The sequence below is a fragment of the Pleurodeles waltl genome, chromosome 8 (assembly GCF_031143425.1).
Source record: "Pleurodeles waltl isolate 20211129_DDA chromosome 8, aPleWal1.hap1.20221129, whole genome shotgun sequence".
NCBI classification, from domain to species: domain Eukaryota; kingdom Metazoa; phylum Chordata; class Amphibia; order Caudata; family Salamandridae; genus Pleurodeles; species Pleurodeles waltl.
The window spans coordinates 348,055,883-348,072,037 of NC_090447.1; the positions used below are offsets into that span (position 1 = coordinate 348,055,883).

Consider the following 16,155-nt stretch of genomic DNA (forward strand, 5'->3'; position numbering starts at 1 on the left):
TAACAGTGCATTTCATTTTTGTGAAATCTCTTGTTAGTAAAATTTGATCTACTGAACCATCACTCACCTTTGTGCCAAATCCAACCAGTATGTGTGGTAAAAATAACAAAACCTGCTCCGCTGTAATCAGGCGTTGCAGCACACCCATGACACGCTAGGTGTTGGGTGGGTGGGGGGGTGACCCCGATGATGAAGCATGCCACCAACTTGGTTGGTGGGTGAGGGGTCTTTTTTAACATAACCTAAGTGCATTTCTTTTCACAATTTTAGTGTTTGGAACAGCACAGAAGTACATGGACACATCAAAATGATCTATTACTAAACTGCCTGTTTTTTTTTGGGGGGGGGGGGGGAGAAAGAGTCACCTACGTTTTTGGTCCTGGGTGCAGCCTTCATCTAGGGAAACCTACCAAACCCAGACATTATTTAAAACTAGACACCCGAAGGAGTCCATAGAGGTGTGGCTTGCGTGGATCCCCCAACATTTTCTTATCCAGACTCCTCTGCAAACCTCAAAATTTGCTTAAAAAAGCATATTTTCCTCACTTTTCTTCATAGGATCACCGCTTCGGTACAAATTTCCTACCACCCAGTGTTCCCCTCAGTCTCCTAAGTAAAATGATACCCTCACTTGTGTGGGTCCCCAAAGCAGAGTCAGCCTAAATATGTATAAAAGAAAAATATGTGCTTAGCAACTCGCTGTGCTATCCCCTCAATCTCTACAGGTTTTTGGTCTTTTTCTGTTGCAGGCACCTGGGCCACCCACACAAGTAAGATAATTTTTATCTGGAGACTTGGGTGAACGCTGGGTGGAAGGAAATTTGTGACTCCTCTCAGGTTCCAAAACTTACTGTCAGTGAAATTTGAGGATTCTGGGTAATGGAACCTGGTGAGAGCCCCACAAGTCTTGGATAGAATCCCCTAGGTGTCTAAGCTAAAGGCCAAAATCCACATCTAGGCACTTTCCAAACAACACATCATATTTCAGTGTAAAATGTGATGTGTCCATGTTGCCTTTCCTGTTGCAGCAATTAGGACTTCCCACGCAAGTGAGGTACCATTTTTATCGGGAGACTTGGGGGAACACAAAATAGCAGAACACGGGTTATTGCCCCTTGTCTTTCTCTATATTTTTTACTTCCAAATGTAAGATAGTGTGTAAAAAAGACGTCTATTTGAGAAATGCCCTGTAATTTACATGCTTGTATGGGCCCCCCGAAATTCAGAGATGTGCAAATAACAACTGCTTCTCAATACCTTATCTTGTGACAATTTTGGAAATACAAAGGTTTCCTTGAAACCGATTTCTCACTATTTATATTTCACCAAATTAATTACTGTATAGCCTGAATAGAATGAAAAACCATTGCAAGGTGCAGCTCACTTATTGGCTCTGGGTAACTAGGGTTCTTGATGAAACTACAAGCCATATATATCCCTGCATCCAGAGGAGTATAGCAGACCTAACAGCATATTGCTTTTGAAAATCTGACATGGCAGGAAAATGTTTTTTTGTTTTTGTTTACCTCAATTTCAATATATTATTTATTTTACCTGTTATTTTCTGTAGGAAAACCTTGTAGGATCTACACAAATGACCCAATGCTGAATTCAGTTTTTTGTCTACTTTTCAGAAATGTTTAGTTTCCCGGGCTCCAGCATCGGTTTCATATCCATTTCTGTCACTAACTGGAAGAAGGCTAAAAGCACAAAAAATAGTAAAAATGGGGTATGTCTCAGTAAAATGCCAAAATTGTGTTGAAAAATTTGGTTTTCTGACTCAAGTCTGCCTATTCCTGAAAGCTGGGTAGATATTGATTTCAGCACTGCAAACCCTTTGTTGATGCCATTTTTAGGAGAAAAAAAAAACACAAGCCTTCTTCTGCAGGCCTTTTTTCCCCATTTAAAAAACAAAACAAAACCTTTTTACTGTATTTTGGCTAATTTCTTGGTCTCCTTCAGGAGAACCCGCAAACTCTGGGTACCCCTAGAATCCCTAGGATGTTGGAAAAAAAGGGCAAAAATTTATCATGGGTAGCTTATGTGGACAAAACTTTATGAGGGCCTAAGTGTGAACTGGCCCAAATAGCCAAAAAGAGGCCTGGAAAAGGTCTGGCAGCGAAGGGGTTAAAGACTACCAGGCCAGGGCCCACACTGGGGTCAAATTGATAAAATAGAAAACGTTGGTCATACTTGGAGTGGAAAAAGGCCTTTGTCATTTTTCAGCTCGATGTTGATGGTACTTGCCTATGCTTAAAGACTTTGCCGTAAAAAAATGGCAAAAAGATATGTTACGCTCTAGCTTGGCGTGAATGGCACTGTGCTATTCCTATGCTTAAAAACCCATCCGGAGAAACAGACCACACCATATAATAAACCCCATTTCCTCACATTGGTGACAGCGGTGGGATCCTGAACTTGTGTTTAGCAGTGCCATACAGTTGTTGAAGTTGAGACACTAAGAATCAGATTAGAGAGGACTTCCAAACATACCTTATTGGCCTCCCAAGCATTTGTTGGTTGCAGACTCCAAAAAGGATTGTTCCATAGGAATGCTATAACATTTTCAGGGAGTGAGAAAAGGTTTGGGAAGTTGCAGCTAAGTTTCCGAAGAGTTGAAAAGTTTTCAAACTTTTTTCCAAAAGCTTTGCCCAAGTTTAGAAGCCACTTCTCCCAGCAAGGAAACATGGCGATCGATATAGCCAACATGCCCTTATACAGGATGGATGAGCTGATCGCCTTCAGTAGGGGCAGGCAAATGAGCTTATCAGGGCCCTCAAAGCTTAGGACGAGGCCCACAGAATACCTCCACTCCAGGAGAGGGAATTGCCACAAAGCAGCGGTAAAGATGATAATATGAAGGACAATGCCAACGGTATCCTGGGAGGGGCAGTTGGGAGCCTACTCCTCTACACCAGACCAAGTGTGGATTCCCGAGCAGTCTCCGTCACTAGCCAGGGGTCTCTGCAGGAGAGCCTGGCAGCACTGATCCTAGAAGAAAGAGCCACAATCTTGACTTAAAGATTATTAGCCCCGGAGGAGAGGAGGGCTAGACCCCAAAGAAGATGGCAACAGAAGAATGATAATTGGATGGGTTGACAAGGGTGTCTCTGATGTTAGACTGTCTAAAGAAATTGTCCCTGGTTATGTTCAGAGGGATGACAGACAAGTGGCTGGCCTGAAATGAGAGCACTCAAGATGAGGATGGTGAGTACACAGCACTGGAAGACACTACTCTGGGAGGTAGTGTCAGTAGTTGGTTGGGACAGGCTACTCACACTAGAAAATGAGGTAATATCGTCGGAAGAATATAGAAAGCAACTCAGAACACCGTAAAAGGGATCAAAACAAACTACTGGTGGACTTTGACACTTAAGGCACTGGATGGCTGGATTAAAGGCTAAAAAGTAGACACATTTGAAGGGTTAAAAAATTTGATTAAGGAGCAGGTCTTGACAAATTGTCACCTATATAAGTTGCACCAGTATTTGGTGGACTCTAACATGTCTAGCCCCACGGAACTAGGAAACACAGCTGATGAGTTGGCTCATACCAGGAAGTCCATGGGAGGTTACCAGAAGAAAGGAACTTAGAGCCCCATTTTAGGGAAAAAAGGGGGTAAAGATAAAAAGAACGACAGCCTCCAACAGCCCCCAAATGATGCCAAAGGTGTGGGGGTCGGGGGCAGCAACACCCCATTCTAAGGGGAAGGGATATCAGGAAAAGAAGTTTGACTTCTTGAAGGCTGGGGTGTCTTTTGACTGCATTTTGCCAAGACACAAGAGAGAAAATGCACTGTGCACCAAAAAGGTACTCACTAATGATCAGTCCAATGGTTTGGCCAGTGTAACATTAGGGTGGGAGATTGCCCCTAGAGATTCAAAGGGTACACAGAGGCCAACTTAGTGTCCCTGGGTGAGGAAAACATTGAACCTTTGGCTCAGTGTCCTCCAAGTAAGGAGAAATACCACACTAGTCAAAAACAATGAGGTGGAGGTGAAGGCTCAGAGGATACAGATGATAGTGTGACCATGGTTATGGCTAAATGAGTTTCCCCACACCAGATCCTATCAGAAGAGGTGCACGAGATTGTTAATGCCGACAATGTCACAAAGTCACACCCTATGGCTGTGGCTGACTGAGTGGGAAAGAGTTACTGGCCCAAAGAAGGTAGATGTGTCCCCTGCCATTCTTGTAGAGTGCTCACTGGGGAATGAATTGGAAACCTATGCTTGGGCAGAAGTAGAGAAGAGGACCCCATCTTGCCGTACTGTGTCTACCTGAATGGGTGGGCCTTTTGTACAAGAGCACAAAAATGCCAGGAGGGAGTCAGTGGATCCTGGAGCCTGAATCTATGGACCAGGCCCCCAAAGCCAAGAAGAGGGGCAGGAAGGCTGGCCGTCCAGCCTCTGAAGATCCACATGCCCTAACAGCACAATCCTCAGGGAGGTTTGGTGTCTGCAGAAGACACTGCTCCTGGAGACATACCACAGCAGACAGAACTCCATGATATGGGGGGGTCCCCTCTAGGGAGGGCCTCAGTACTGGACAAAGGATATGCGCTAAGCTGGAGGACCTTGACAGCTAGCTGTCAAACAAAAGCAAGGCGATACCAGTGGTACCCATAAGGTATACTGGGAGGAGGGGCTCCTGTACAGCGAGCCAAGGATCCCCAAACCAGGGACATTCAGGAGACTGGTGGTCCCTCAGGATTACAGGGAGCTTCTCCTTAACCTAGCCCAGGATATCCCCCTTGCTGGAAATCTGGAGCCAACCAAGACCTGGAAGAGGCTGACCAATCACTTTTAATGGCCGCAGATGTCTGAGAGGGTTAAGGAGTTTTGTTGCTCCTGCACACCTATCACACCAGGGACAAGGGGGGGAACCAAAGGATCCCCTCATACCACTACCTGTGGTGGGGATTCCTCTTAAAGGGTGGGGTTTGACATTGTTGGTCCCCTAGATGCTCTAACAGCCTCAGGGAATAAATTTTACTTGGTGGTAGTGGACCATGCCATCAGATACCCTGAAGCTACACCCCTTAGGACAGTCATTGCACCTGCAGTGGCTACAGCCCTCCTTGGAATCAACAACACAGTGGGGGTCCCGAAAGAAGGTGATCTCAGACAGAGGCACAATTTTCATGTCTGCTATCTGAACCTCATGTGGGGTGAGGGTTGTGTGACTTCTGAATTCACCTTCCCCCACCATCCCCAGAAAATGGTCTAGCTGACAGATTTAGCAAGACCCTGAAAGGAATGATCATGTGGTTCCCTGAGAATCTCAGGAGAAGAGGGAATGTCATTCGCCCATCATGCATGCTATTTGCCTACAGGGAAGTTTCCCAAAAAGGAATTGGTTTTAGTCAATTTGAGCTTCTTTTTGGACACCTGTTAAAAGGTCCACTACGTTTGGTTAGAAAGAGTTGGGAGACACCCCTCAAAGAACCTAAGCAGGACATAGTGGGAGAGTACTTGAAGAAGATGACTAGGAATTTGGAGGCCAACTAGGAGCTTGTGAACTGGTATGACCATAAGTCTTCTATGGGTGCATATTAGCCAGGACAGATGGTGTAGGTTCTGGAGCCTGTGGCACCCAGGGTATCATAGGACAAGTGGACTGGGGCATATCCTGACATAGAAAAAAGGGGGAAGTCACCTACTTGGTGCACTTGGGTACCCCTAGAAACCATCACAGGGTCCTCCATGTGAACAGGCTCACGTTGCACCATGACAGGACAGACCTCACCACGTTGATGGTGACAGAGAACAAAAATAAGAGCGCAAACCTCTCCTTGAGGTCTTATTCTCTGATGCCCAGGATAGAAGTGTGGAAGGAAAATAGCTCTCCTCCACCTTGACAGAGCAGCAACAAAAGGACTGCAGTTACTGAGGCAATTTGCTGGACTGTTCTCTTTGACCCCAGATCTGACAACTGTGTGTACCCATTAAGGGACACCAGTAGCAGCTTACCTGTCAAAAGCACGCAATACAGGTTGTCTAACCAGGTCAAAGCCAGTAGCAAAGCTGAGGTTGCTAAGATGGTGGGGTTGACTGAGCCTTCCAGTAGTCCACTGGCCAGTCTAGTGTTACTGGTGCCCAAGCCCAACCACTAAGTTGGGAAGCCTGACATGAGGTTTTGTGTGTACTGTAGGGGCCTCAATGCAGTGACCAAGACTGATGGCACCCAAAAGAGCTGATGAGCTCATCAACAGGTTTGGGGAAGCCAAATATCTGAGTAACTTTGACTTGACATTAGGTTACTGGCAGATAGCCCTCACAGCTGGAGCCAAGGAGTGCTCTGCTTTTTCCACACCTGAATGCCATTTTCAGCTCCAAGTGATGCACTCTGGGTTGAAGAATGCACCTGTCACCTTTCAGAGGTTGGTGAACAGAGTACTTTCAGGCCTGAAGAATTTCAGTGTGGCTTACCTTGATGATATAGGTTTATCAGCTCCACCTAGGAGGACCTCAAAGAAGTGTTTCAGGCCCCACGCAGCTGGCAGGCCTGACTGCCAAGGCAAGTAAGTGCCAACTAAGAAAGTTCTGCTGTGGACTGGGCCCCCCAAAACCTATCTTCGAGAACAAAACTCAGTATATATCCTGTTCAATTCAAGGGGCGGTGCTTGCCTGCATGGCAATACAAACGTTTTTCAAAGAAAAAAAGAGGCTGTTAGATGTTGAATTAGATGGCTGAATTAGATTATTTAGAATTAAGAAATACAACAATTGTAGTTTAGCAGTGTAGCTCAGGTATTTACAGCACATAAGCTGCTATTTAGGTAATATTTGTATATATCATTTTCAGCAGAGAATGATGGGTAGTACACTCAAGATTCCTTCAGCAATTGGATTGCTAGGCTACAGGACAGATGCAGCCACTAAGTAGAGTAATTCCTTCCTAGGGCTAGTGAGTCACAGGTGCACGGATGTTAAAGGTAGGATTGGAAAGGTGGTCTTGGAAAATGAAAGTCAATTTATCTCTACACTAAAAAAAAGCACCTGGAACTGAGTGCTTAAGAGTCTAAATGTCTGGTTAGTCACTTGGAAAATTAAAGGGTTCCATGGTCTTTCTAATCAGGGAATGGTCAAAGATGAAACTGACCGCATTCACAGTGACAGTCTTTCTTCAAGAGACGCACATTATCAATAAAGAATGGGCTAAACAGTTATGTTTTAATGCCTGTGTTTAATCAACACAAACAGTTCATAGTCCCAGAATTGTATTCTCAAGTCAGTTATAGTCCCTCAAGGTCACAGGCTGACTACTTTGAGCGTACTATATGAAATCAACATCTGCCACCATCTATATAATGTCCTAACACAGAGGAGGCTGCACTATTTCAAGAAGCTACTAATGGCATGGCTATGACCTCTAATAGTGGGTGTGCTATTCAATTATATTTATATAATCTCAATGACTGAACGTGTGGACAAGCAGTTAGGCTTATCAGAGAGTAGAGCTAAGCATTTGTTGAATGCTCGGAATCAATAAATGTGATGCACACTCATGAAGCAACTCAAGGCCAATTGCTAGAAAAATAGTAACTTTGTTGTATTATTTATGAACACCAGAACATTTACAGAAAATAAACTGTTGCAGTTCTCATAACTATTAACAAGTGACACTTTTTGTAGATGAATGCACATTTATGTAGCACAAGGTACTAGGGCTGGATAGGAGTTCTTTCATTCAGTGTTCGGGGGACCCCGAGGGTAGTGAGATTGCTAGAGGTGCAACATTATGGTCAGGACCAGCAGTTCACCTTTACCTGCCTAGGAGCATCCAGGTGCAGTGATGTTGGTCGTGTCAGGTTCCTGCACGACAACGGGGGCCATCTGGTTAATGAACGCAAGGAGGTACTTGGGGACAAGTCCAGAAGCTCCTAAAAGGGATGGCTTGGTCAGTGGGTATCCACAGAGCAGGGGGACACCGTTAGAAGTTGTGGACCCCGGCCAGGGCCTTGGGTAAAGTGGATGCTTAGCGGGGGTGCTCCTGTATCAAGGAGCACACGGTTCTTTGGGGGACCTACAGATGGAACAACAAAACAAGGCAATCTGACAACTGTGAAGGTGTTCCTTGCAGGCGGGTCTTTGGCTATACTGTTGGGAGTCTGGGGTAGCCTTCAACAAGCCTTGGTTGTTGCAAGGGATCCAGTACCCTAGGGATTGGTGGATCCTTGGGTCTTCTCACTTGGTGGGGAGACAGTACTGGCTTCTTGGGGCACAGGGACCGCCACCTGGACACCTGCTGCAACGCTGGACCCAGGGTCAGCAGGTCCGTGAACTGGACATTGCGGTTGGTGCCTGCAAGAAGTAGGCAAATGGTTCCTCCACTGGAGATGCAGACAGATTTAAGTGTTGGTGAACCTCAGAGCTTTTGGAGTCTCCACAGCTGCATGACAAGTTCTGATGTCTAGATTGTCTGGATGGCAGCAGGTAAGCAGTCAGGGTGTTGTGCCAAAAGTTTACCAGGCGCCCACAGTTCTCACTTCTGGCTCTTCTGTGTCCTCTTTTTGTTGTCGTCAGTGAATCTGGCTTTTGGTGTTGGGGAGCCACCTAAATACTGAATGTAGGGGCATTTTCGAGGAGTGCAGGCTTGTAGCCAATGGGCTACCTATCCTTGGGGATGGCTACACCCCTGTTATGCAAACTTCCTGTGGGAAGTGGGCATATCCCTATGCCAGAAGGCCTACTTCAACCAAAACCAAGATGGTGGAACCCTTCCTCGAGTGTCCACCTCACCTTAGGAGTCTGATTAGCCCAAGGGTGGTACACGCCTACTGACTAGCTCATTTCCCCAACTGTCCTGGTGCCAATGAGCCTCAGAGGCCAGGGGGTGATAACACCCAGGACTGGGGAAGACAGCGGGGATGCATACCAAAGGTGGAAGGGTCCCAGCCTTGGTATGCATATCTGCCAGCCATCTTGATGGAGAGGGTGGTATCACCCCTCTCTGGAGCAGGCACTGTTTCTGACCTCACAGCATGGGCTCTTTCCTCCAAGGGATCAAAAACAAGTGTGGTGGTGGCAGACTGGACAAAATTAGTCAGTCAGCACCACTAAGGTGCCCTCTGGGTGCACCTCTGAATAAATCCATTAAGATGAGGTTTTTGATACCAAACAACATAGGGTTCGGTGAAGCCACTGTGTGTCTGCGTCACTCAGGTTGACAAGTGTCCAGCACATACCTTAGAATGGTTTCTCGGTTCAACTATAATGGCACAGCACTCATGCAGATATGGCCATGCATAAAAAAAGTGCACTGCACCCTGCCTTCAGGCTCTTAGACCTGCCTGAGGGGTGACTTACCTTAGCGGCAGTGATGAGGGCATGGCACAACATGGGTATGCAATCCAGTGTTTTTTCATGGCCTGCAGTAGGGCACACAGACTGCAATGGCAGGTGTTGCGCTTTTTAATTTTAGAGCGGTCCCTGAGGGTGTCACAGTCTGTGTTGCAGCCTTTAGGGACCTTCTCCTCTACCCAGATGCTAGGTACTAGTGGTAACACTTACTAGGGACTTACACAGGTGGAGGAGTGTGCCAATTGTACACCATGTTACCTGTTTTTGGGAAAGAGCACTGGGACCTGATAAGCAGGAGCTCAGTACCCATTATTGCCAAACTAAGTATAAAATTATAAATTAGACGTGTTGTTGGCTACTGCATGATCAGTATTACACCATATGTGCACCACCAAACAAATCAAGCCTTAAATGAGCATGCATGTCTGAAAGAAGAGGGACAAAAGAGATCTTGGGAGACAGGAAATTCTTACACCAGCTACAGTCACATTAGGATATGTAAGATGCACAACTTGCATACGTGGCCTCTAAAAGGAAACATATGTTTTACTTGAAAGTACATTAAAATGGGAGAAACACTTCTAGCACTGCCTATTTAAAAGATAACACCTTCAATTGTATGAAATTTGCAGATTTTTCAAAATATTTTTTTGCATTAAAGAAAGTGGAACCTACAACCACCCCCACCAACCCAGACAGTCTAATAACACATACACAGTATGCAATATAAAACAGCAGCCTGTGAAACCACCTTAATACTGAATAAGGACTTTTCATTTTAATTAATGAACTTGATGATCTAAAATCTTCAACGGTATTACATGCTGCTACATCAAAAAAAAAAAATTTGTTTAAGTTAAACCTCAAAGGTTGGCACTTCTGTCTTTCCATGACTAGAAGAATTTCCGTAGAGCTGAAGTATTTACCATTTGTAATTTATGTTACAATACAGTAGTTTCACAAGTGCTTTCTTTCTAAAGATTTGCATCCTCGTACTGCATGCTGCCTCAGAAAATCCCTTTCCCCTATATTCTAAAACCCTTCATGAAAATTTTACCTTGACCTAAAACTTCAAATTTCCCCCTTTCCTTTCTTTTGAATGCCCACATCTTTGCCTTCCATCCCTGCATGGCTTTTCACCCAGAGAACAGCCTAGTCTCAGCTACATGCCTGTCTGCCTTATTCTCTAGTATTTTATTTCAGCAAATTGCCCACAGTTATCATCGGTTGAAAATCATACCACTGAAAATAAACAAAACTCAAAAACCTTGAGGCTAATAATCCTGCTAATCGCTTGCGTGAACTCCCATGCCTCCACTAATGATTTCTTGTAACTCCAATTAATTTAATCTACCACAAATAAACCAGTGTAGATGCCCGGAAGGACTTCTTGAAAAGCACAAACCTAATCCAAAAACCAAACAACCACAACATTAACCACTAACCCTGGGGTGCAGAGTGGCGCACAACTTAGCATAAATCACTGCAATGCCTCATCATGAGCAGTAACTGCTATAGAATTACAAATACAAAACAAAGACAACTTTTTAAGTGAACCAAATTATATAACTAACCAAAAAAAATCAGTTTTTGACAAACGTCCATTAAACGTATGGCTAAGTTCAAAACACAGATCATTTGATTCTTAACACACAGAATAGGTACAGAGGTGTAGTAAAATGGGTTACCGGTGACATTGGGCTAGCAACTTCTCCAACTGGTTGGCAAGCTTCTGCTACAGCTCGAACATGGCCATAGCCTATTGCTGTTAACAACAGTTTGGCGATCTTCAGAGCATTGAGGTAGGCACCACGTCTTGTTTCAAGATCTGCATTTGGCAGGAAATTATTTCGCGTCAGCATGCTCAATACAAGTGGTAAGCCACCACTTTTCAGAAAGTTGAACTGAAAATCACTTGCATCTTCCCCAAGTGGAGCACTGGCAGGCATCAACAATGAATACACTACCTGTATGGAAAAAAAAAAACATAATTAGGCGCCCTAATATCCATAACCATGAAGTAAAAGGGAAAGCTGGAGGCCTAAAAGTGTAAAGTGTGTGCAATAAAGAGATTTGAAGTTCCTATTGGCAAAGTGAGAATCACATTGTTCAAGGCACAGAAATTTGTGAACATGGCCAATAACATATTAACATCTTCATGATCTGCATCAGAAGCATGTTACTAACCAGTTCATTTTTATGGAAGCATGTCACTATTTATTTAGTTTTTTAAAACAATTAAAATAAGCTTTCATACACTTAGGATTTGTTCAGGTGTTTGTTACTCGGCGGAAAGTGATACTCATCAGGCACCAAATGTCAGTAATAACACAATTCTACCCTTAGACTACCATAAGTACTAGCAAAACAAACAAGCTTGATTGAGCCAAAACAGAGGAGAAGTCTGCTGTGAAGAGGACCTAGAACACACTACAAGAGTCAGTGTTCTGATAAGTCTTCTATAAAAGGGCAGCTGCAAAGTTGTAAGTTTAGATCGGGGATCTAAATCAAACATATTAGGTTTAAGAATGTTATCTGATAAACACAATGGCGCATGCCTCCAACACAAAATAATGATTATTAAACCTCAAGGTAAATTGTGGTAGAAGTATTTCAAAATCGTGGAACAAAGGCAATTATTGCCTTGCAGAAGCTGTATTTGTCACGGAGCTGTCATAGAAACATCAACTCGTGTAAGCAACGAATATGATCAAATTTAACAAACATCTGAAAATTGAATCTTAAGTATGCTTTCTCACTACATTTTGTTGAGCAGACATTTTTAGAAAAATGTCTGCTCATTAACTGTGACAGATAGGTATTTTCTTCTGCCTTGTTTATGATTTATTTCAGTAGCTAAAAACGTTTGCCAACTATCTGGCAAGCACATTTATATAAGCGGGGTCACTAAAAGAAAAAAACTGTTTATTGTAAGTTAGAGTTTATTCTACTCTGACGACATTTACATACATTCGAAACCTTAAAAAGTATCCTAAAAAGACCCAAATTGTGGTTCTAAACAAGCATGAAAATCCCTAAAATTAGCAAGTTATGTGTAACCAGACAAAACATAACTCACATCCCAAATGCAATGCAAAAGTCTAAGTGCGACTGTACTGAGCACCAGGAGCTAGAGGAGGGCAAGCGATTACAGCGTGAAGTGAACTTAGCAAGTACAGATTTCATGTTTGGTACTTCTGGAGTCCAAACTGAGGATATCAGCAGGACCACAAATTCATCTAATTCTGCCTCGTGGAGCCCTCTCTGGTCACAATGTCCTGCCTTGGCCCACTGAAGAATTTCTTCTTTCATAGGACACCAAGAGCGAAGGTGAAACTGCTGAACAGACTAAACTAGTAAGTTGTATCCAATGCACTGGGCCCAGCGCTAACAGGGCACTTGGGACATAATAATCTATGCCCCACAGATTAGCACTGACCTTTACCCTCCCATTTAACTTGTCAGAAAATCTGATGAGAATGACTAATTAAATGTGAAACTTGTTTATCTAGAACACTATCAATAACTTCATTAATAAAAGAATGCCTAATCAAAACACACATAACCCTTAAACAATTTTTGACATTCTGGAAATGGCTTACTCATTTATTTGTTGTTCTTTTTACTCAATTGATTAGAAAATGTTATTGTTTTGGTTCCAGATTTAAATGTTTGTGCTTTTCGGAGAGAAAAGCTACAAAATGAGTAACTGCATTGTTTCACTATATGGAGGATCCCAATAAAGCACATGCTTTTACTGTATCTGAGGGAAAAACACTATCAGTCCTAGCTAAGCAGCTGCTCTGGACTTAACAAATACAAGTATACTGTTGCTTCTCATTTGAGGACCATATATTTTTATTTTTATGCTCCTCATGAGCACCCCAACCTTGCAATTAGTCAAAAGTCACCAAAATTAACACCAGAGGATAGAATGGTGCCATTTTATACAGAAGCCATATAACAGTTGGAAAGAAAGATTTAGGGAGATACATTCTCCATTTTAGACAAACATGCAAATAGGTCCATCGCTGTCACAATAAACAAAGCATTAATTGTATGTGGCAGACTAGGGTACAAGGAATCTTCCTGGAAACACAAACAATTCAATGAGGTACAGAAATGTCTCCACAGTTTGAGGAGTCACCATCAATTAGATGCGTCTCTGCGGTTCTGCTGGTGGAAATGCTTGAAGTTGTTATCCAACACTGCTAATTAAACAGTAAGAAGAGATGACTTAGTATATCTCCCACTTGACAACAAAACATAAGTCTTGCAAAAGGACAAGTGTAGTTTTCATGCTATGGCCTGGGGGATGGGGGCGGGCAGCCGATGAGCAGTAATCCGAGTACTGATATAGATCTGATGTTTAAGAATAACTACCATCCACAACATCAACTTTTAGAAAACTATGGTGACTGAAACAAAGAAAAACGGGCAAACAGCGACCTAACAGTGCCCTTCATTTATGACATTTTTTCTTTACATTTTGCAATGTGGAAGGAAGTTTCTCTAAGGCCTAAAACAGCAGACAATCCTAGGAGTCAAGGTACTTAAGGACACAATGGAGAATGAACAAGGTACTTACACATTTGGTAACATTTTATCTGGCAAAGACAGAATCTAGCCGCAGATTCCTTAACTTAGAATCTTTCCCAGGCGCCAGCCTAGAACAGGAAACGTTTTCCCACAGTACGTCCGCAAGTCTGTAGAGGGCATCGCACAACTCCGTAATGACAATGTCCACCGGATGTGACTTCAACGGAGTCCCTATAACTCCTCTGCTGACACACTGACATCAGTTTCTTCAGTGACTATTTTCTGTGCTCAAAACGAGGAGCCGCATATAGAAACTGCAATGGAGACCCTGTGCTTCGAACAAAGACACACTTGTGTCCATCACCAAAACTTTAATTGTAGGTATAGATTTTCACCTAAGAAATACTTTGAGTCAACAAAGAAGCTCAGTTCACAGAGTAGGGAGAATGTGAGTGTTGTAAAGGAATCTGCGGCTAGATCCTGTTTATAACAGATACTTTGTTACCGAAGGTAAGTAACTTGTTCATCTGATAGAGATATCTAGCTTCAGATTCCTTAAATAGAATCAGATACCAAAGCATAAAAACCCAGAAGGAGGGACAGTGAACTAAGACTCTCGAAAATCACGAAGTTAAACCAGTCGAGAAAAAGAGTAAAACATAGAAGAAAACATGAGGGAGAATAATAATATATTGTACGACATCTCAAGCTATAGAAGTAAACACAGGTAATTTACACCATAAAACAGGAGAGTACAGAAATAAGCTCATCCATGTAAGAGCATAAAAAAGCTAATCAGCATTAGCATGTCAATGTTGTGCAATAAGCGACTGAACCACAGTGAAAGCCTTTCACCCGAAGAAAAACTGATTAGGAGAAACAGACTATGTACTCAAAAAATACCTATGAGGAATAACATCCTCATGAAGAAAAGGAATTGGAGAAAAGATCACTCTAATAAAAAGGGATACAGAAAACGCTAAGAACATGTCTAGAACCTCACCCATTATCAATACAATTAAAATTGTGTTTGATAAAAGTAAACTTATGTTCTGAGAAGACAAGCAGTCTAGAGAAATGTATAAGAGATCAGCATACACAAGAACGTACCTGAGCTTCAACATATTGCACTTCCAAAGACACCTCACAGAAACCACTGACTAGCAGTCAGAAACAATAAAAAACATGAAACGAAGAAATGCCATGTGCACACGGGCAAACGGTGTTAAAGGCCAACAACAGTACCTAAGGTTAAGCAGCTTGCTCCTTTATCAGAATGAAAACGCATGTAAGAACATTTTGGCAAGACTAAGGAAATAACCGCAGCATTGATATCATAAAGACAAAGAAAAACATGGATAAGAAAGACTACCGATGGTCACATGATAGTAGTATCCAGGGAGCTAGTGGATATACATCTATCTATTCTTAGATGCAGATTGAATCTGCATGTTATACCCTGTTAGACACAAAGCAGCGACCAGCAGAGCAGGGGTAAGTACCCGGTCTTTCCAAGGACTAACAGGAGCACTTGGAAAAAGGATTGTACAAGAACAGGACCAGACAAGAAGAAACCAAACCTGCATTCTAGTAGAAGAGGACCTGCAAAAAAAGGGGACAGAGTCCAGTCCACGTTGGAGTATCCAGTGGGGGTAGGAGCCACTAGCCCCCCTTCTCTGGATGCAGAACCAGGTAAACGAGGGAAGAAGGCAGCCAGATGTGGAGCCCAAAAGCTGAAGGGGAGTCCTTGGAACGGTGCGGATCGTCTCCCACGTCAGTTGTCGGGCTGCAGATGGTCAGTGGTGTAGGAGAACCACCAACAAGCCGTGGCAAATGAAAAAGGAGCAAAAGAGGGCTGAAGAGGTCCAGCAACGCCTAAGGGACTAAACCCAAGGAGGGGAGTCTCAGGTGACGCTTAGCAGTCGGGAGAGCCAATCGCAGCCCCCACAGGCAACCCACTGGCAGCAGGTACAGGAAGTCGCAGTGAGACCCACACAACACACCTGAAGGGGAGTTCTATGTCGCTGGAGCAGCAGAGAGGATACTGTGCTTGGCAGGATGGAGTGCTGGGGGCCGGGGCTACACGGAGCCTGAAGATCCCCTAGAGCAGGAGCAAACAAGCCTTGGTAGCTGCAAGAGTCACTGTGCACAGGGCTACTGTCCTGCAAGGAAAGGCAAGGGCTTACCATCTACCAAGCTGGATAGCTGGCACAGAGTACCAAGGGGACCACTCCAGACCACCACCTGTGATGCATGATCCACACGGTTCTGGAGGAGGGCAGATCAACGCAGCCTGTCATTGAAGTTGTTG

At 43.7% G+C, this 16,155-nt stretch overlaps 1 protein-coding gene across 4 annotated transcripts in view; it reads right to left on the reverse strand.

Annotated features, from left to right (window-relative positions):
• The window catches only part of USP9X (ubiquitin specific peptidase 9 X-linked), a 1,493,361-nt gene that overhangs the window by 623,295 nt on the left and 853,911 nt on the right, over positions 1–16,155 (reverse strand). For all 4 annotated transcript variants that reach the window (XM_069204214.1, XM_069204212.1, XM_069204215.1 and 1 more), the window contains exon 23: positions 10,994–11,272. In XM_069204214.1, the coding sequence (XP_069060315.1) occupies positions 10,994–11,272 (279 nt within the window). The remainder of the gene's footprint in view (positions 1–10,993; positions 11,273–16,155) is intronic.